Source organism: Culex pipiens, chromosome 1, assembly GCF_016801865.2.
Source record: "Culex pipiens pallens isolate TS chromosome 1, TS_CPP_V2, whole genome shotgun sequence".
Lineage (NCBI taxonomy): Eukaryota > Metazoa > Arthropoda > Insecta > Diptera > Culicidae > Culex > Culex pipiens.
The window spans coordinates 6,951,360-6,973,962 of NC_068937.1; the positions used below are offsets into that span (position 1 = coordinate 6,951,360).

The window sequence follows — 22,603 nt, forward strand, 5'->3', positions numbered from 1 at the left end:
TCATATAACCATTCATCTTCTTTTCAGAAATTCAATAATCTTCAACTTTTCTTTCAGAAATTTGGTCCTTTTTAGGACCACCCAAAACAATCACGAAAGAGTTAGCCTTGACCAATTCTGAACACTTAATCCTAAAACCATTCTTTTCAGATAACCAAAAATATGGTCCTTTTCAGAACCACCCAAAACGATCACGAAAGAGTTAATCTTGTCATAAATTCCAAATTTGAACTTTGAAAGAATCATATAACTAACGAAAGAATTTGTCGTCATTTTCAAAATTTGCGAAATATATTGCTTTTGGCTCTGATAAAATGTTAGTCACGATTTTTAGGGGGCCAAAATTCTATAAAAGAAATGCGCACTTCAATCAAGCCGATCAGTCGGATTTTGGCAGTTGCAATGGCAAGGTCGAAGCATCTCCAGGCGCAAAACGCGGCGAACTACCGCAAGCGGCGGAAGGCAAAGCAGCAGAACGAAGGCGACGCAGAAGCGGGTGAACCAAGCCGGAGACGGCGGCGGTTAGCTGGAGCGGAGGCACCGGAGCAGCTTCTTTCGGGAACTGTTGGCGGTGTGGCAGAGAGCGAAGGTGGTGACGAAGCAGGACCAAGTCGGAAACGGCAACGGTTAGCAGGAGCGGTCGGGACGGGTCAGCCTTTTCCGGAAACGGATCGTGGCATGGAGGATGGTGTTGCGGACGAACATTCTGGTCAAGCGATGGAAGCAAGCGGAGCTGAAGCTGGTCAAGGCACAAGCGCGTCCGCCGATGGTGAGCTGCCATGCGGTTCGGCAACGACAACTCAAGAAGGGCCGTCAGCTGGCACTGGTGAGCGAAACCTTCTGTGTTTGTGGAAAACTTTAATTTTTCTTCGACTAACTTGAGCTTTAGTTGAATTAACGTAGCATTTCAATTTAGCTACTTGTAATTTAAATGTGTCTGTGTTTTTGCAATCTTTATAGACAAGGCGCAGCGCTACGCCAAGGCCACAGCGGCGTTGAAGAAGCGATTCTTCGACAATCCGTTTGGGGAAGCGTGTAGTGTTTGCGATCGATTGTGGTGTATCAAAGATTTGAAGCCCATCAACAATCAAGAGCAAATTTCTCTGCTGTTGGTGGGAGGATATGACTCAGTCGAGGGTTTCAAAGCTTGCAATACCTGCCGAAGTAGTTTGAAGCGTGGGGTTATGCCAACACTGGCCACCGTACATGGGTTTGTTTATCCTTATCTTCCTCCACACCTTCAACGTTTGGACCCTGTGACACGACGCCTTATTTCCCCGAGACTTCCTTTCATGGCCATGCAAAAGTTGAGTCGAGTTGCGGGAAGTCTTTCTCTTCTGGGGCAAATTATTAACATGCCGGTAGACGTGGATGAGATGGTCAGCGTTTTGCCGAGGTTTTTGGGTGATGATCATGCAATTAACGTGAGCATCAAGAAACATTTGCTTCACAAATCCACTTATTTGACTGGGTTCGTGAAGAAGAAAACTGTTTTTGAGTGGCTTGATTTTTTGGTCGATACTCCGTTGTACATCGAACACGGAATTGTTTTCGACCGCGCCCGCTTGGAGCAAGCTTCGCAAGAGTTGCTTGATCCTCAAATTGAACTTGATTTTGTTGATGCTGGTGACGATTGTGCTTCTTCGATGGCTCAACAGCAAACGATGTGTTGGAACGAGGACAAGTGCTTGGAAATTGCACCTGCTCAAAATCGGCGGCCTCTGTCTTTCCTTTTCGACAAGCATGCCGAAGAACTTTCATTTCCGGATATTTATGGCGGACAAGGGCGGGATATAGATCCTTCGATTAATGTTACACCTTTCATGCTGGCAACGAGCGAAATAAGACGTCGTGATCGCCGAGGGGCCAAACCTGAACATATTCTTTACATGGCGATGAAAGTGATGTGCTATCGGGTTTACCAGGGGACTGAAAGTAAGTTCAAGTGCACGGGGGCTGCCAACATAACTCGGGCAATGTTGAATGATCCATTGTTTATGGAAACTTGCGCTGAACGGAACTTGTCGTTTCTCTCGACAATTCCGAACTCCGCACATTATTTGCAGCAGCGCAAACGTGATGTGTTTGCTATGATTCGGCAACTTGGGAAGCCAACAATGTTTATGACTTTGAGTGCCAGCGAAACCCGCTGGCCTGAACTGTTGAAAATTTTGACCAAACTTTCCGCTGAACACAACATTGATTTGACGGATCCCATCCAACAGCTTACTGCTTTGCAACGGGCTACACTTGTTAGCGATGATCCTGTCACGTGTTGCATTTACTTTCACAAATTTGTTGATTCCTTCTTGAACATTCTTTCGAATCCCAAAATTAGCCCTTTTGGGAAGTATCATGTGGTTGATTATTTCAAACGCATCGAATTTCAGCACCGTGGCAGCCCCCATGCTCACATTTTGTTGTGGTTGAACGGCGATCCTCGCGAAGCAGTCTCCGAGGACATGCCTGCAACTGTGGAATTGATTGATTTTCTTTGCTCGGTTAGCCGGGTCAACTTGCCTGACACTTACAGCAATCAGGTTCACAAGCACACTTTTACGTGCTACAAACGTAACGAAAAGCACTGTCGGTTCAACATTCCGTACTGGCCAATGGATCAGACCAGAATTCTGCTGCCTATGGCTTCCGACGATAATCGTCGCAAAAATTTTATTGACAAAGCCGCTTTTATGCGCAAAAATTTGGAAGAGAAAGTGTACGACTCTTTCGAAAACTTTCTCGATGATTGTGATTGTTCGCACGAAAACTATTTGAACGTTATTCGTGCGTCAATCCGACGACCGACAGTTTTCCTGAAGCGATCTTTGGAAGAACTTTGGACCAACTCGTTCAATCCTTGGGTTGCCGGCGAGCTTTGCTCGAACATGGATATGCAATTTATTCTGGAAGAATTTGCTTGCGCTGCGTATATTGTTGAATACGTGAACAAGAGCAACCGGGGCATTAGCAACTTGCACCGTGAATTGATTAAATTACAGGAACAATACCCTGATCAGGATTACAAGTTTTTGCTGAAGAAAGTTGGTATGAATCTGCTTAATTCAGTCGAAATTTCGGCACAAGAAGGCGCTTGGTTCTTGTTACGGCAACCGATGACGGAAGCCAGCCGAAAAGTTGAATTTATTCCTACAATGTGGCCCCATGAACGAATTCAAACCCGAAAGCGCAACAAGCGAATGGACCAGGAGGGGATTGATGATGATTCTACTGATGTTTGGACTTCCAATATCGTCCAGAAATATGAACAGCGCACCGAACTTGATGATGTCTGCTTGGCTGATTTTGTTGCTCTTTACACGATCCGTGGCAACACTTATACCTTGCGCAAAGATCCGCGGGTTTTGAGGTGGTGTGGGTATAAAATGACTGATTTGACGAATTACAAACGCGAGATGGTACTTTTGTTCCTACCATTCCGTAATGAAACTGTTGACATTCTTGACGACAACAAGTTCATTGACCTTTATGATCGAAACGAAACTTTAATTTTGACTAAGCTCAAGGAGTATGATTGCGATTTTAACATCGAACAAACGGTCGAGGAATATCTGCGTATTGTTGCAGACAACGACCAAGATGAAGTTCAGAATGAGGCAACCGAACGATACAATGATTTTGTTCGAACTATCAATTTGGATCCTATTGAACCCGAACAGGAACCTTCTTCTACTAACAAGCTACCAGCCGTCATCAAGAAGCGCACAAATGTTTTGAGTAAGCAGGATTATTGCGCCATCGTCAGGAAGACAAATTTTGAACAACGTAAATTAATTTTGCACGTAATTGATGATTTGAACACCTTCAGCGACGAACCAAATGAACCAATTCAAGTCTTCCTGACTGGGCCTGCTGGATGTGGGAAAACTTTTACTGTTCGAGCATTGATGGAAACTTATAACCGTTTCACGCAAGAACATTCTTCCCAGTACAATGCGTATATTGCTTGTGCATCAACGGGAAAAGCTGCAGTCGCTCTGAATGGTGGAACAGTTCATTCTACCTTCAGTATTTCTTTGGGGAACAAGCGAAATTCTAAGCTTTCATTTGAGAAACTTCAGCTGTATCGCAATGCTTTCGGCAGTGGTAAAGCTATATTTGTTGACGAAATTAGTATGGTTAGGGCGGAAAATTTAAATACTATGCACACACGATTGCAACAAATTACGGGGAATTACGATGCGCCATTCGGTGGACTTCCATTTTTTCCGATTGGTGATAATTTCCAACTTCCACCAGTCAATGCACTGCCAGTTTTCAAAGCGTGCAGAGGTTCTGTTCAGGGACCAGTTTTATGGCGCTCGCTTAAGTTGCATCTTTTGAAGCAAGTTATGCGACAAAGTGATGTAGAATTTTCTTCGATTCTTACCAAAATTGGCAGTGGTGAGGCTCTCACACCTGCTGAGACTGAACTTATTGAAAGTCGTTTCCGAACACCGGAGTGGTGCAAGGAGCACAAACCTGACGCTATTCGTCTCTTTCATTGTAATGCCAGTGTGGAAAATTACAATGCTGAAGTTTTGCGGGACATGGAGGGGGAAAATTTTATCGCACAGGATTCTTTTACTGGTTATAAGAACGCTGAGCAGTTGGCCAGTGCTCGCAGCAAACTTCATAAGATGAAATATACTGATACGGGTTGTCTGCCATATTTGTTGTGTCTTGTGGTAGACATGCCTTACATGATTACCACCAATATTGAAACTCAAGATGGGCTTGTCAATGGGGCTATCGGGAAGCTTAAACTGATTGAACATTGGGAGGATGATTCCGGAGAACGTATCTGTCGACTTTGGATGAAATTTGAAAATGATGTTATCGGAGCCGTTCTGCGGAGCAAACCTCGTTCTCGACCTCCGAATGTTGAGCGGGATTGGGTTCCTATTTCGAAGCGAACTGTCAGCATTAAACTTGGCAGCGTAACTTGTAAACGCAATCAATTCCCAATTGTTAGTGCTTGTGCCCTTACAGTGCATAAGTCGCAAGGTGGAACATTTTCCGAGTTAGTATTTGATTACAACAAGAAGCAGGACCAACAGCTGGTTTATGTTGGACTGTCTCGAGTAACATCTTTGGAGGGACTTTATTTGACCGATTTGTCAGGGGAACATAAATTCTATCATGCCAAGCAGTGCAACACACCTCGAATGGTGGATCTGAGGACGGAACAGCAAAGGCTGAATAATCACCAACTTGTAACGCACAGCGATACTTTGGAGGAGTTTCTGGATTCGACGGACCATAGCTCCAGTCTTATCAGTTTCAACGTTGAAAGTTTAAACGCACATCATTTGGATGTTTCGACTGATTTCTTGCTCACCAAAGCCGATTTCCTGGCATTGAGTGAAACTTGGTTGAACAATTGTTCTAATGTGGGCATTGAGGGGTACCATTGTATCGCTGAGTTTAAACGTGCCAATGTAAGGGCCGGGGGGGTTGCAATTTTCCAGAAAAATTCGTCTTCTTCGACGGCCATGCCTCACGATCTTGAGCAGTTAAGTGAGGAACATGATCCAATTTTACTCGAGGCTGATTCGTTTGGGGATATTTGTGCCACAAAAGTTTCAGAAAATGGGATTCAAACACTGTTTGTTGTTGTGTATATTTCGCCAAGTGCAACATACAAACAGAAAATTTCTTTCTTGATCCGGAATTTGTTCTGGTATGCAAAGCAGGACATCCGGATTGTTGTGTCTGGGGATTTTAACATTGATATCCTCAAACCGGAAAATTTGAAATTTGTTGATTTTATGAAAGAGTACCTCAAGCTTGATCTGCTTTCCGATCCTTTACAGACAACGACATTTGGGCGCACATGCCTTGACCTTGTTTTTGGTAGAAATGTTGTAACACAGTCACGAAGGTATGTTTCGTATTTTAGTTATCATCGGCCGATTTTGACTTTGGTTGATACACCAGCCTAATCTAAATTTCGCACCACAATCATTCGCAAATACTACACGCTTTCCTAAACAACTTTGTCGGTTTCGCATCCATCAACAACGCCAGCACCTGCAGCATCCACCGCAGCCTATCACCCATCTGGAAGGAACATCTCCCGGTTGCAGCCTGACGCCAAGATGGAGCCTGATGCCAAGACCGAGCCTTGCGACCAACGCCACCATCCAACTCTAATCGGTCCTTTTTAGGGCCACCAATTTTCCCACGAAAGAGTTCTTCTTGTGCATCATTCCCACCAAACACTACATACAATTTGAAAGAAAACCACCCCGAAATAGCGCCCTTAGCTGAATTCCATCTCCCATTCATGATCATATTCCGTAAATCTATTTCTATCTATTTTTTCTATCTATTTAGAATATAGCTAATTCTTCAAATTAATATATGGAAAACCCACATGTCCACATATCTAAATTTTACGTAAGTCTACGCCATTCCGGTTATGTCTGTGACATAACTACTTTGACTTTTTTTAGTAATCAAATGCAAAACTAGGTATAATTTCAGAAAGCCGATATTAACGAAAAAAATTTCTTTTCAATTAAACTCAGATTTGCTGTCCAAAAATATTTATTTTAGCCCGAATTTTCAAATTTATTTTCATTGAGGAGGGCAGAAACTTTTTACAAAAGTTCTATATTTTAATGTTTGTACTGAACTACCTTATAAGCAATAAGGCAATTCTATCTTTGAAAAAAGAGTTTTATTTATTTCTTTATTGACAAATTCGAACCAACCGTTTCAGAGATATCACGAGTTGGAAAATAAGGGCTTAGATGACACTGAAATAGTAGTTTTTGCAATTCCGTCGTAAAACTACTTACTTTTCCTGTCATTCTTGAACGACGAAATAGCCTACGTTTCTGTACCAAAAATAACAGAATCGAATAGCAACACTTTTCAAAATAAATGCTGAAAAGTTCTACTTTTCAGCACTCAAATGGGTGCTGAAAAGTTGAACTTTTCAACACTTGTTTCGAAAAGTAACACTTTTCAACATTTTTTGATTTAAACGATTTATTGACAAAATACATGAAAATTTGACATAAAATTTCACTCAGTGTGTGTTTTTTGTAATTGCAAAAAATGTTGTATGGAACTCGTTGCAAAACTTGATTTTTTCAGCACTCTTCGTATTTATCCAACTCGGTGAACCTCGTTGGATAAATGTACGACTCGTGCTGAAAAAATCCTCTTTTTGCAACTTGTTGCATAAACTACTATTTCTTAAGTTAAAAACATATTGAAAATTTTCATAAAAAAAATCTGAAGACCAAAAAAAGTGAACTTTCAAAAATGTAAAGTAACTTTCGATAGCAATTTTGATTTTGCATCCTAAATTGTTTTTTTAAATTAATTTTGACAAAATTTTCGATTTAGTACGAAGTACTGACCCGAGATCTCGGAAAAAAATCGGTTTATCGAATCACGATTTTTTTTTTAATTTCGTTGAGCTCTAATAGACTCCAAAAATGCTCTAAAGTGATTTAGATATTTTAAAGATGGCGGCTAAAATGGCGGTGATGAAATATTGAAAAAATGCACTTGGTATAACACTAAACTAAAATAATTTAACTAAAAGACAATGAGAAAATAAAATAAAAGTAATGAGATCGCTAAATAGAACATCGATTGAAAATACTTATCAGGTTTTCTTCGATAACTTACTAAATTAAATCGTTTTTTTTATTTCCTGTAATAATAAGGCCGTTGCAAGTATTTTTTAAACTTTATGTCCCTCGACTCTGACCAAAGTCAAGGGGGGGGGCAAAAAAATAAAAAAGTCTGAAAATTAAAATTACGAGCCATGGTTTCAACATTTTAATGAAAAAAGTGTTTTAGAATGCATTATACAGTTGTTTTGCCATCATTAGTTTTTTGCGGTTGCGTTTGCTGTACATTGGAATTTCTTAAAAATTCAAAACATTTTTAAACAAGCCCAAACATGCTAAATATGATTATCAATGCACAAAAATGCATTTTAGATTGTTTTCAGTTGATTAGACTTCCATTTTCATGGAAATTTTGAAGTTTTTTGGAAATTTTTTTTTGCCCCCTGATTTTTCAGACCAATGTTGAAGGGGTGACATAAACTTTGAAAAATATTTGCAACGGCCTAACTTGACTACTAGCTTACTTTGAAGGTATTTAACGAAATTGGATTATTTGGTCAGCTGGTCCTCGTAGAAATTGGATTTCAAAATTTTAATGAAAATAGTAGTCAAATCAACTGAAAATACTTTGAATTGCATTTTCCTGCATTAAAAATCATATTTAGCATGCCAGGGCTCGATCAAAATTTATTATAACTTTGGTAAAATTCCAATGTACAGTACTGCAATTTTTTTAACGAAATTTGATTATTTGGTGTGCTGGTCCTCGTCGAAATTGGATTTTTATTTTTATTTTAAATGCCTTATTAAAATATTTTTGCGTATTGATTTGTTCATGATACTTTTGAAAAATAAGAGTGGACACTCATGTCATAAAATCGGGAATTTCAGGAAAAAGTTGGGTTTTCACCAAAATCCGCAAAAAAAGAAGAAGGCGGGATTTTTTATTGTGATAAAAAAGAGCACAGATAAACATAATAATTTAAATAAAATAAGAGATGGTTTGATAATTTTATTGAAAAATAAAAAAAAAACCAAAAATAAGCCAAAAAAAATCAAAAATCAAACCATCCACATTGACGACCCCCGGGTCTTTTGTGGTCTCTATTGCAAGTTTCTGCTCGAACCTAGGAGTCCGAAGGCTTGAATGGGGAGAGCACCCAAACCTCTTTTCACTCCAAGGAACCTTCCACCCCAGTGTTTGAACTGACGACCTTTGGATTGCGAGTCCAACCGCCGCCAGCGATTCCACCGGAGTAGGCTTGGTTTGGTGTGTTGTTTGTACTTATGGCATGGAGACGACTCCTACACCTGGAATGACTTAACGGCCTAACAACAACTAAGGCCGGGACCGACGTTTTACTTCCTCATCCGATGGAAGGTTGGAGCAGATGGGAATCGAACCCAGAATCATCCGCTTACAAAGCGGACAGCAATACCATTCGGCCACGCACTGCCACCCATTGTAAGCCATTGTCTCAATATTTAAATGAAAAAGTGTTAGTTCAGTTTTTTTTTTTGCAATCATAAGTTAAAAAAAAATTAAAAAAAAAACAATTACAAGCGAAAAAAATCTTTATGCGGTTTTTCAAAAAATCAAACATGCTAAAAATGGTTTTAAACGCAGGAGAATATTTGTACCAGCTTATTCAAGCATAAAAATTAAAATTGAGCTTTTTTTAACTTTTTGTCATCTGCGTTTTTTCTAGTTCTAACCGAGGAACATAATTTTTTTGTCAGGGAATTTTTGAAATGAACATTGAAATTTTATCTATTGAAAAGTTATTGATAATTCGCAATTCGCAATTTTCAGTGTAAGAACGGGCCTTGACCGATCTTATGCACCAGGTTCCCGACGAACACGCACTGCCCTTACACCTACATCTTACCCTTGCTCTGAGTCAGTACGAGCAACACGCTAGAACACGCTTTGAGTGTTCGTGCCAGGCATGCACACCTTCTTTTCCGGTTACGCATTTTAACTCGGCCGGGGGTGGTACATTACGTAGGGTTTGATGTAAGTATAAGCGCCTAACCATTTATAGTGTGCCTATCAACATTCATTAAAGCAAAAACTGTTTTATTTTTAGTTTGAATTCAAAAAGAAGTTGTTATTTTACTGTGTATTGTTTTCTCCTGTAATCTTTCCTAGTGTTGAGTCGTGTTTATCTGTTGCTATTTCTTCTGTCGCGGTGTTTTGTTACAATGTTTTGAACCTAAGCATGTTATTCAAAAGTTTACCAAAAGTACAATAATGTTATGTGTGTGACTTTGATCATTCAATATATTGAGTAAGGACTCATACCTTACTTGTTTGAAGAAAAGGGCGTAGATTAAAACAATAGACAATAAAGGAAAGCTGTAGACAATAAAGGATAAAGTTCGATACTGAAAGAATAATTGTATGTTGAAGGAAAGAAGAGTACAGAGTGAAGTAAATTAAAAATATAGGCAATAATTTATGAAAAAAGCTATTTGATAAATGATAAATAATATCATATAAGCTTAGATAGCATTAATGACAACTTTAGGAGCCGATTGGGGATGTTAGGGAAAACACAGCAGTTAAAACTGGCAAATAGAGTAGAGGAGTCTTGACAGATAAGTGAAACAGGACTAAAGTAGTTGGAGATAATAAGAAGAGATACTCCGAGTTGCGATGTTCTAGGTACATCCACAACAGTTCGTTCAACATGCTGTGAATCAAAACAATACCTTCTACAATCACAAATTACTTCCCTTTCCCACTTTGGCGCTTTATGATGTAGTCCATGCTCTGCAAAGAAAGGGATGTTAGTAAAATATAAACACTATAAAATACCGATACAGTTACTTTCGGGAACCTGAGTGAAATCAGGGTTTCTAATGTTGTTGCTGTTGTCTCCAGTGTGATAATATCACTCCGAAGTGGTTGTCGTGGTGCAATCGTTCTCCAACCGTAGGTCCAGACACGACATGAAATGGAAACAAACAAAAACAAAACAAAACAAAAAGATGCATTAGAGTATATGAAAATAAGAGAAACAAAGGATCATGCAATCAAAATAAAATGGTGGATAGTAAACAGAATCCGAATTAGAAAATCAGTCGAATTAGAAAATCAGAAATAGAAGATAGATAGTAGCTGAAAGTGGAAAGAAGAGAAACCCCGTATTGCGATGTATCAGGTACATCCACAACAGTTAACTCAACATGCTGTGAATCAAAACAATACCGTCTACAATCTTCCCTTCCCACATTGCGCATCCCTTTCTTTTGGCCGTCTCGACTCTGACCCTCGCTGGTCAAAGGTTTACGAGTTCGTTTCCACAGGCCACCAGCAAGGTCACGTGTTGTCATCATGATGACGAAACCAAGCCAACGTGGAGGTAAGAAAATGGGTAACTTGCAAGGAACCAGAGCAGCTGTTTTGACCAAGGTCAGCTAACAGCACTACGGGTGTAGTTCCGCTCCTTCCAGGATGTTCCTCACCGGGTGTCAACCGAAAAGGTATCATTTCACCCTTGGCCTGCTATTGAAAAGTTATTGATAATCTGGACTAAATTCTGCTTTTGTTAGATCTTGATCTTGTTAGATGGTTGATATTTGCTTTATCGGAATCAATTTTTAAATTTTCAGTCATTTAGATATGAAATGCCTATTACTTTTCGTTCAGGAGATGTCAAGCGAAAGTTAGAAAATGCGATTTGAGTAGTCACCCTATACAAAAATATTTTAAAAAACTTCTGTTATTTTCGATTAAGATGTTCAAGGTTATTTTAACAATTTTCGCATTCGTATTCGCATGGAGATGGTGATCTTAGCGGGTTGCAGACTGGATTTCGTCATGTTATGTGATAATTGTCCAGCTCCGGCTGCTTAGAAATTGATTAGAGGGAATTAAAACCAATTCTACCAGAACATGACAGGTAGCACCATGAAAGCCATCCATTGCCGGCCGCTCCCATCTCTACCATTCACCGGGGCAGGAATAAGGATTAGGAGCACGGGAAGTGTTGATGCTAAACTTACTTAGAAAAAGGTAGCGAAACCGCAGGCTCTTTTTCCCAACCCTGTTGTGGAACTTGATCAAACTGACCGTTTGACCAAATTTGATCGAATTTAAACAACTTGCACGGTGGCCGAAAAAGGCAACAAACAGACCGAAAACGCATCGCAAATCGAACTAACTTAGCCGATTGATTCACGGGAAAGTGGATACGAATGTTAGTAAAATACTTTCACTTGTTGTGCACGCGACGCGAAACAAAAGGAGCAGGACAAAAAACAAACACAAACGGGAGGCGTAGGTTAACAAAGATAACTACAAATGAAAAAAAGCAGCTCCTCTAATTACGTAATAAAATAACGCTCCCTCATAAGATAATTTTAGTTCCTGTAAAGAAATCTGTAAGGACAAAAACTGGAATCTGCTGCAAAAATAAGAAAAAGTCTGTACTACTCTCAATTTTATTTTTCTGCGTCCACTGTTATTTTTGACAGCTTGGACGTGAAAGCTGACACGATCATCTCGCTCTCTCAAATCCAGAGGAAAAACGAACGGAAAAACGATTATTTTAACAATTTTCACACTTAAATAAATTTTCGCGAACTTTGTGTTTTGAAATTATGGCGCCCCCGAAAATTGCTTTTTTGCATGAAAAATCACTGAGACAAAGTTCCATTCAAATAAAAATATTCAGATTTTTAAGCGAAGATGGCGCTACGAATGGTGCACGCCCGAAATGTCAAAATAGCGCAGTGGTACCAACATTAGAAAAAAAAGTGTGGCTGTCATGCCATTGCGCACTTTTTTTGCAATGTTGTTGCTTGCGTTTGACATTTCGATTTAGATTTGCGAAACAAAAGAAAGTGCTACCTTTTCGAGATGACTGTTTTTTAATGATTTTTGAAAAATCTATTATTTAAACGTCAAATTCAACATTTTATTGATATATGAAAAAATAAATAAAAATCAGACAAAATGTAGAACCTAGGTATACGTCACTTTCTTACCCCATTCAAAACACCTCGCAAAGTACCCCTCGAGCCACGAAAAATGGCGCGAATCAAAACACTCGACCGATCACACTCACTGGAGAAGCAAGCGGCAAAAAGAACGCACAACTATGACACACTCTAAAACTAAACAAGACAAATATTCCCGCGTCTACAACACCATACAACGCGCAGAGGGGCACTACATCATCACAGTCACTACTTCCATCAGCAAACAACAGCGCGCGAGGAAAGACCGACCGGCATCGGGGTAATGATTTTTGATGACATCATCCGTGGACGCCACCACCGCAGTCGCAGTAGGCGCTGTCGCGAAGCTTACGTAGGTCTCTCCAATCGAAGTGATTTCAGGAGCTGGGCGCGGGAGTGAGCGAGAGTGAGAGAGGGATGGAATACGACGCAGTATTTTTATCAAAAATATGTGTGCAGGAAAATGAAATGAAGAAAGAAAGAAACGGCCAGGCCAGACCAGATGATGTGTCAGGCAGGCCCCCACTTGGAAGGTTTCTGAAGGGAGCGGACGGTGCGGCAGCACCGTCAACTGCGGGGACAGATTGAGTCATGCAAGCCAAGTCGGGTCAAAATTTCAACTCGATTGCTTTGATTGGGTTTTGCGTAAATTTCGTCAGAGGTTCCAAAAACATTCAAAAAAATTGATCCCAGTGACCCAGTGTAAAAAGTATGGTCGAAGCTAACATGACTGTCACTTTGAGCTAAACCATTCTCCGCCATGCGTTTTTCAGTGGGTCTACCATATTTTAACAGTGTTTAACAACCCCTGGGGCCACTCACCTGTACACTGCCCGAGGTATGCGATGCCGGTAGAATTTGTACAATGTTCGCGGCCGCTGCCGCCGCCGATTCACTCGAGCTGGGCCCGGTCGAACTGCTGGAGCTGCTGCCGTTGGGGGGACCCCGTGACACCGGATGGCCCGGTGGCCCGCCGGAACTGCTGCTGCTGTTGTTGTGTGGATCCTGGGACTGGTTCATCTGGTCGCCGAGCGAGCCGCCCGTTCCGTTCTCCTCGACCATCGCCGCGTTCTCCATCGCTTCCTGTTTGAGCTGCCACAGCCCTCGGCCGGAGTTGCCCGCCAGTTTCGAAATTTTGCCTGCCGTTTCGAAACGACTGGAGGTGGAAGGGGGAAAGAGGAGGAGGGTGGTGGTGGAGAATGCGCGAGGTTTCCGCGGAACTGGTCACACAGCCGTCGGAAGGGGGGTGGTGGCGTCCGTTACCACTACACGGCTATTGGTCTCGTTTCTGGAAGGAAAGAGAAAACATATTGTGTAAGAAGAGAGAAAAAAAAGCTCAAGATGTACGAATGCAAATAATGTTATCTTTCGACGAGACTTCTGGATTCGATAAGAGGTGGGGCTGTATTGATAAGAAGCGAAATCTGTGGAAAAATCCACCGAATAAACGTGCCTCGATGCGGCAGATTTGGTTGTACGGACTGCAGCCATTATGGTGACCAGCTGTCACTGTGTTTGCCATAATGGTGGATGCCATAAAACAAAACAAATATCTTCAGATCAAAACACAGCGTTTCCTTAGAAAAACCTAATCGATTTTCGAGGAATCAATTTCCATCTGGGAAAAACGATCCATCGCGTGGAATCATCACGCAATTGTCGGTCCACGAGCAACAGCTTGCTAGGATGCGGGAGGAATGTAATCCATCTTAGTATTCATCTTTTTTTCGTCAACGGGAATTTGTGTCACCTTTAAGGAATTCTTCGCCGGTTATTCGGGTGGAGGGAGCAAAGAAGGCGGTGTGTTTTCGTGGTATTTGGTATTAACATTGCAAAAGGGCTTCTAAACTTTTAAAACCTGCTGATATTTTAAGAAGTTTGAACGAACAGAAATTTGGTTATGTTTTTGGCCGAATATTTATACTATACAAACATGTGCCAAATATAAGAATGTGTATTTATTTTGTCGAAAAAAATAGATAGAAATGATAGTAACAAAAAACCATCTGCAAAAATACTTTTTTCAAAGAATTCTGAAAATTTTCTATTAAAAATTGAAGATTCCTCATCTTGTTTATGACAACACAGTAGAGCAGTTCTTGACGAAATCGATAATTTTTTTTTTAATTTTAATTTTTGTATTTTTTAATCCAGCTAAAACTTTTTTGGTGCCTTCGGTATGCTCAAAGAAGCCATTTTGCATCATTAGTTTGTCCATATGAATTTCCATACAAATTTGGCAGCTGTCCATACAAAAATGATGTATGAAAATTCAAAAATCTGCATCTTTTGAAGAAATTTTTGATCGATTTGGTGTCTTCTGCAAAGTTGTAGGTATGGATAAGGACTACACTGAAAAAAAATTGGTGATTTTTAATTTAACTTTTTGTCACTAAAACTTGATTTGCAAAAAAAAAAACACTATTTTAATTTTTTGATATGTTTTAGGGGACATAAAATGCCAAATTTTCAGAAATTTCCAGGTTGTGCAAAAAATATTTGACCGAGTTATAAAATTATGAATCAATACTGATTTAAAAAAATCGAAATATTGGTCGCAAAAAAATTTCAACTTCATTTTTCGATGTAAAATCAAATTTTAAATCAAAAAGTACTTAAGTGGAATTTTCATAAAGTGCACCGTTTTCAAGTTATAGCCATTTGAAGGTAACTTTTTTGAAAATAGTCGCAGTTTTCCATTTTTTTAAACAATTGCACATGTTTGCCCACATCTAAAAAAAATTTTTTTTGAAAAGCTTATCAAATTCTCAAAAAAAAATTATGTTTTCTAGGTCTCACCCAAACAACCCACCATTTTCAGATGTCGATATCTCAGCAACTAATGGTCCGATTTACAATGTTAAAATATGAAACATTCGTGAAATTTTCCTATCTTTCCGATAAAAATATTTTCAAAAATTTAAAATCAAGACTAACATTTCAAAACGGCGTAATATTGAATGTTTCGCCCTTTTGACATGTTAGTCTTGATTTGAAAAAAATCAAATGACCAAAATCTGACAGAATTGCTCAGTTGCGAAAGTAAAATAAACAGAAAACCGTTTTTTTTCAAGTATCGACCAAACAGCACTTTATTTTCAAATCTCATTTTTTTTTAGAAATTTTATAGTTCAACATAAATCAAGAAATATTCTGCCTCCTCGACAAAAAACAAATAAAATGAATAAAAAATTAGATAAACAATGGAAGAGGAGGTTTTATGATGAATATTACGCTTTTTTCAAAATCTGCTGTCAAAGAAGATTTTTTCGTTCAAAAAACAACAAGCAAAACTAAGATTGTTAAAAATTAAATTAAATAAAACTGTTTTAAGCTTGCCCGTTTTGCATCACAGCCTTTTTTGATAAAAAAAGTCACAAATAAACGTGGCACAATGCATTCCTAATAGTTAACCATCGTTTTATTTTATTTTTTTTTAAATAAAAAAAAATATATTTTTAGCTTTTTTTAGCGCAGATTTTTTTGAAGAAGAAATAAAATTTTTATTGGCCTCATCAAGTTTGAAAAAATTTACAGGAAGGCCACTTAAATCCCATTTTTGATTTCCAGGCTTTTTCTGAATTTTAAATAATAGGCATTTCTTACCCAAAAAATAATTGCAAATCCTCTGTCTATAAAATGGCAATATCAACCAACGAATAACAATTCTTAAAAAAAATCAAAAATTAAACTAGTTGACATACATTTAGAAACCTTAAAACAAATTTATAAAAAAAATCCTCCAAAAAGCACACATAATTTTGAATCAGATAGATAACTAAAAAAACACCTTTTTAAAAATAATTATAAGTATAACACAACATAAAATTTAAAAATTTATTATCAAAAATAGCCAACATTAACATACATCCTCCAACATCTTTGTTTGCAAGAAAGGGCAAAAAGTTTAAATTTAATGTTTATTCTTAATTTTAATATTTAATTATCAAAAATAAAATAAAAAATTGAAACAGGATTCTCATAAAAAAATCTGGGAATTTGTGTAAAACTATAATCGGATTTATCTAGTCTTTTGCCCACTGATTTTTCGGGCCAACTTTGAAGGCCCCCCCCCCCCCCCTCAAAAACGTTAAATAAAATTTGTACCAGCCTAAGCTAAATGATGTTTTAATTTAATTTGTCATTTCTGTAGCCTAATTCTGTTAGCTTAAAAATATTTTTCATTTATCATCAAAAACGATGGAATTGATCTTAAAGTTTTTACAATAAATGAAAATCGTGCTTTATCTTCAAGTTACGGGAATCAAAATTAAAAGAAATGTAGTGCCTAAATGAATTTCCCTTTACAAATTTAACTAAGTAAGGAAAAAAACAATTTCCTTGGAATCATTTTCAAATATGTTAGCAATGCAACCTTAAACTATGAATCAGAATAGTAACTTTACGTTAGTCATAATTGTTGAAGTTAAGCTCATTTTTCTAAGGCTTGTACAAATTTCATTTAAAGTTTTTGTCATCCCTCCCCCTTCAAAGTTGGGCAGAGAAATCAGGGGGCACAAAAAAAATGTTTTCAAAACACTTCGAAATTTCAATGGAAATTTATGTACAATCAACTGAAATCAATTTAAAATGCATTCTCCTTCCCCTAGTAACAATTTTAAACTTACAGGTTTTATCATGGTTCTGAAAACCCTGATACGGCCTAAATAGGCTTTTATGGCCTACTTAAAACCTAAAATGTTACTTGGGTTGTTTAGTATCATTTTTAGCATGTTTGAGTTGATTTAAAAATCACCTGATTTTTTTTAAGTTTTCGATGTTCACTACCGCTAAAGTATTTTTTTTCGTTAATTTTTTTGTTTTCGTCGAAACTTAGATTTTTTCAAAACTAATGTTTGCAAAACAACTGAACTAGTGTAAAATGCATTTTGAAACACTTTTTACATTCAAATGTTGAGACTATGGCTTGTTATTTACATTTTTTGGTGTTCATAGATTTTTTTAAATTGTCATATAAGCTATGGGATTTTTAACGTTTAAAGGACCATTAACATAAAGCTTTGAATTGGATCACAATTTTGTTAAAAAATGTTAAATTTATTCAAGAGTTTGGTAATATTTTCCAACTTGATTGCTCGGGATTTTTTCCTGAATTTCCTTTGAATTCCCGACTTTTTCCCATTTTTTTTGCGAATTTGGACGAATTCTCGACATTATCCCGATTTCACGACTTAAGTGGCCACCCTAGAAAAAGGATTTTTGTCCTCAGAATTCAATAAAAAAGAGGCAGGACAAAAAACTTCAAAATCTTTAAAAAAATCGAGTTTATTTTTAAACCTACCGAATTTGAAAACATTTTTTTCTAATTTTCATGAAACCATAAAACGTCCCTTCCAAATATTACCACCCCAATTTTCTAGAGCCGGTTGTTTTCCACGCGCGCTCTCTTTCTTTCTTCCTTTCCTTTCCTCCCCCCCCCTTCCCTTCTCCTCCTCTCTCGTTTGGGGGGTGGTGGCCACACGCGATATTGGGTGGTAACGGTTGTCAAAGTAACGCTGTGCCCGCTCCACTTTTCCTCCCATCGACCTTGAGCGCACTGGAGATGCATGAATCAGAGGTGGTGGGGAGGTCGCGGAGAAGTTGGAAAAGAAGAAGTTGGTAGAGAGATGGAAAGTGGGTGGTTTTGAAGTCATCATCCCATCATCATCAGCAATCACGGGATGACAACAATGTCCTAGCGCGCCTACTTTGACGGTGTGTGAGTGAGGCATGAAAATCAAAACATTGGCTTGTGTCAACTTCGGGCCAATTTCCCCACCCCCACCCATAATAACAATATGGCCGGTTCCTTTTGCCAGCCGGAAAATCCTTACACAAGGACACTCTCCCAGCGCTCGCAGGTCGTCTCGCTCTAGCGCACTGGAAAATGGTGTAATTTTCCACTGATTTTCCCGAAAAATCGTCTTTCGTGGAAAGAGAGCAAACTGGAGTGAACGAGAGAGAGAGAGAGGCCAAACCATCTGGGACCGACATTTGGTAGAGAGAGAGAGAGAGGGGACACGTGGGGTGGGATGGGTAAATAACCTTGAAATTATCCAGGAATTAAGGTGTTGGCAGCCTGCAGGCCCTGTAACCGGGCGCGCACAGCCGGAGAGAAACAGAATACTCTGCGCGGCGTTGTTGTATTTGTATGTGTGTGTGTGTGTGTGTGTGTGTGTGTTTGTGTGCGCGGGGAGGTTTTCACACAGAGGAAAGCTTGTTTTCATGCGATCATCGATATAATGGGCATGATTCATCCAAAAAACAACCAGTTTGTGCGGTTTCGACGGTCGGGAAGACTTCGATGGCACTCAAAGTAGGCACTGGTGATGGCGGGAAGGAACAGTAACAGTAGTTGCTGCCGATGTTAGAGTTTTTTTTTTCTTTGTTGGTTAAACTGCCTACTATGACCAAAGTTGTCATGTGATGGGGGTGTTTTCCCGATTTCCCGAGGGATGAAGGGTGGAACATATTTTCATATTGTTTTTTCGAGAGACCTTTTTTATTGGAATTGGAAAAGGAATTTAATCCTAGGGCCATTAGAGCTCTTAAGACAAAATTTGTTTAAAAACAAAAATAATTTCTTTTTATTATAATTTATTTTTGCACATACATATAATTTTTAGTTTGTCTTAACTCATTAACTTCAACCATTGAGTTTGTCTGCTTTGTGTTTTTCTTCTTCTAATTTTTAGTTACTTTTGGATGTAGATCATGCTTAAAAAATAAAGCTTTAACAAATAAGTTGCAATTAATTTCGATCAGTCGTAGCCTACACAGCAAAAAAAAAAAAATCCAATGGCAATGTTTTTATGTACCGTAAACCGGTGTGACATTGATAGACTTTCAATTTATTTTTGAAATACTTTCCAACTGGTAAGGTTTGTCTTCAGATTACTATTTTCAAAACATGTACAAGGGTAGGGCACACAAGGTGCATGCACTATTTTTGATAAAAAGTTTTTTCATTTGTGTTTTAAAAAATAGTTGCATTGAAAATTCTTATTTTGAAGCCCGGGTTGATTTTGTAAAAATCAGATTTAATGTGTTCAAATTTTATGTTTACGTCAAATGTACCATCACTTAGGTGTCTGAAATAGCTTTTAAGAAAATAATAATGTGTTAACAATGTTTATAAATAGTTATCTAAGTTTATAAGCTGTTAATCAAAATACATATAAATTTATGGTAAAATTGTTAAAAAGTCAAAATTTTGTCTAAAACTCGTTAAAACTAGTTTTGTTTATAAAATTATCGAATCACATTACACTATAAACTGAAATCGGAGCAAGAATCAAAAGTTTTCACATTTTATATGACATTTGTTCTACTGAAAATGTCTATAGAGAATTTGCAGCAAAGCTAAAAGACACATGAGCAATTCTCTACGAAATCGGTCTTTTTTCTTCAATTTTAATTTTTGTATTTTTTAATCCGGCTGAAACTTTTTTGGTGCCTTCGGTATGCCCAAAGAAGCCATTTTGCATCATTAGTTTGTCCATATAATTTTCCATACAAATTCGGCAGCTGTCCATACAAAAATGATGTATGAAAATTCAAAAATCTGTATCTTTTGAAGGAATTTTTTGATCGATTTGGTGTCTTCGGCAAAGTTGTAGGTATGGATACGGACTACACTGGAAAAAATAATACACGGTAAAAAAAAATTTGGTGATTTTTTTATTTAACTTTTTATCACTAAAACTTGATTTACAAAAAAACACTATTTTTAATTTTTTTTATTTTTTGATATGTTTTAGAAGACATAAAATGCCAACTTTTCAGAAATTTCCAGGTTGTGCAAAAAATCACTGACCGAGTTATGAATTTTTTAATCAATACTGATTTTTTCAAAAAATCGAAATTTTGGTCGTAAAAATTTTTCAACTTCATTTTTCGATGTAAAATCAAATTTGCAATCAAAAAGTACTTTACTAAAATTTTGATAAAGTGCACCGTTTTCAAGTTATAGCCATATTTAAGTGACTTTTTTGAAAATAGTCGCAGTTTTTCATTTTTTTAAATTAGTGCACATGTTTGCCCAGTTTTGAAAAAAATATTTTTGAAAAGCTGAGAAAATTCTCTATATTTTGCTTATTCGGACTATGTTGATACGACCTTTAGTTGCTGAGATATTGCAATGCAAAGGTTTAAAAACAGGAAAATTGATGTTTTCTAAGTTTCACCCAAACAACCCACCATTTTCTATCGTCAATATCTCAGCAACTAATGGTCCGATTTTCAATGTTAATATATGAAACAATTGTGAAATTTTCCGATCTTTTCGAAAAAAATATTTTTGGAATTTTCAAATCAAGACAAACATTTTAAAAGGGCGTAATATTGAATGTTTGGCCTTTGTGAAATGTTAGTCTTGATTTGAAAATTCCAAAAATATTTTTTTCGAAGAGATCGGAAAATTTCACAAATGTTTCATATATTAACATTGAAAATCGGACCATTAGTTGCTGAGATATTGACGATAGAAAATGGTGGGTTGTTTGGGTGAAACTTAGAAAACATCAATTTTCCTGTTTTTAAACCTTTGCATTGCAATATCTCAGCAACTAAAGGTCGTATCAACAAAGTCCAAATAAGCAAAATATAGAGAATTTTCTCAGCTTTTCAAAAATATTTTTTTCAAAACTGGGCAAACATGTGCACTAATTTAAAAAAATGAAAAACTGCGACTATTTTCAAAAAAGTCACTTAAATATGGCTATAACTTGAAAACGGTGCACTTTATCAAAATTTCAGTAAAGTACTTTTTGATTGCAAATTTGATTTTACATCGAAAAATGAAGTTGAAAAATTTTTACGACCAAAATTTCGATTTTTTGAAAAAATCAGTATTGATTAAAAAATTCATAACTCGGTCAGTGATTTTTTGCACAACCTGGAAATTTCTGAAAAGTTGGCATTTTATGCCTTCTAAAACATATCAAAAAATAAAAAAAATTAAAAATAGTGTTTTTTTGTAAATCAAGTTTTAGTGATAAAAAGTTAAATAAAAAAATCACCAAATTTTTTTTACCGTGTATTATTTTTTTCCAGTGTAGTCCGTATCCATACCTACAACTTTGCCGAAGACACCAAATCGATCAAAAAATTCCTTCAAAAGATACAGATTTTTGAATTTTCATACATCATTTTTGTATGGACAGCTGCCGAATTTGTATGGAAAATTATATGGACAAACTAATGATGCAAAATGGCTTCTTTGGGCATACCGAAGGCACCAAAAAAGTTTCAGTCGGATTAAAAAATACAAAAAAAATCGAATGACCGAAATCCTAGAGAACTGCTCACATGTCGCCACCTATGATCAAATAGCGTAAACCTATGATTTTTTGAAAAAATGTGTTTTTACCTTCAAAATCAACATTTTTATGAAACTTATGCCGGATTCTGATGAGAAAAATTATTTCCAGCAATTTGGTGTACAATTTTCCAATATTTGTTTAATTTTTCTATGAGAAAACTGTAAATTTGAAAAAAAGATAGTAATTTGGACTATTTGGCAAGAAAGTTTGTGAAAAATCAATAAAAATTGTGGAATATACGTTAGCACATCTGTTATCAACTATAAAACTGTTTATTTCATTGATATATACGATGAAACTCATTTTTTCGTGTTCCATAACATGTTTTTTAAAGTAAAAGGTCACAAACTTTTGCGCGCCAAAAAATTGATGTTCATTATTCTGAAGCAAAATATTTTTCTCGTCTTTTGCAACCAGTTTCATTAAGATTGATGCAGGGAATCATGAGAAATAAGCGATTTTGTTCTTCAATCCAGCAGAAAGGAATACGATTTTTGGCAAGTAACCTCATTTTGGCGCCACCTACATTTGAAACACAGTCGCGCTACGAAACCTTAATAAATTGGGAGATTTTTTAAAATTATGTTTCAAAAACACATAATATTCATTATTTCCAAACTTATTTTACCTTCTCCTAGTGGAAAATTGTGCAAAGAATCCGAAAATGCATTCCATTTTCCGATTCGAAATCATGTTCATTGTGAAAATAGTGATACTTTC

At 37.3% G+C, this 22,603-nt stretch overlaps 1 protein-coding gene across 5 annotated transcripts in view; it reads right to left on the reverse strand.

Moving 5' to 3' along the window:
* Nucleotides 1–22,603, reverse strand: part of LOC120429937 (uncharacterized) — a 58,382-nt gene that overhangs the window by 30,388 nt on the left and 5,391 nt on the right. For 4 of the 5 annotated variants that reach the window (XM_039595032.2, XM_039595034.2, XM_039595030.2 and 1 more), the window contains one exon: nucleotides 13,383–13,848. In XM_039595032.2, coding sequence (XP_039450966.1) covers nucleotides 13,383–13,637 — 255 coding nt within the window. In that variant the 5' untranslated portion in view covers nucleotides 13,638–13,848. Of the gene's footprint in view, nucleotides 1–12,587; nucleotides 12,735–13,382; nucleotides 13,849–22,603 lie in introns of those variants that run through there. The other variant, XM_039595035.2, reaches the window with a different exon arrangement.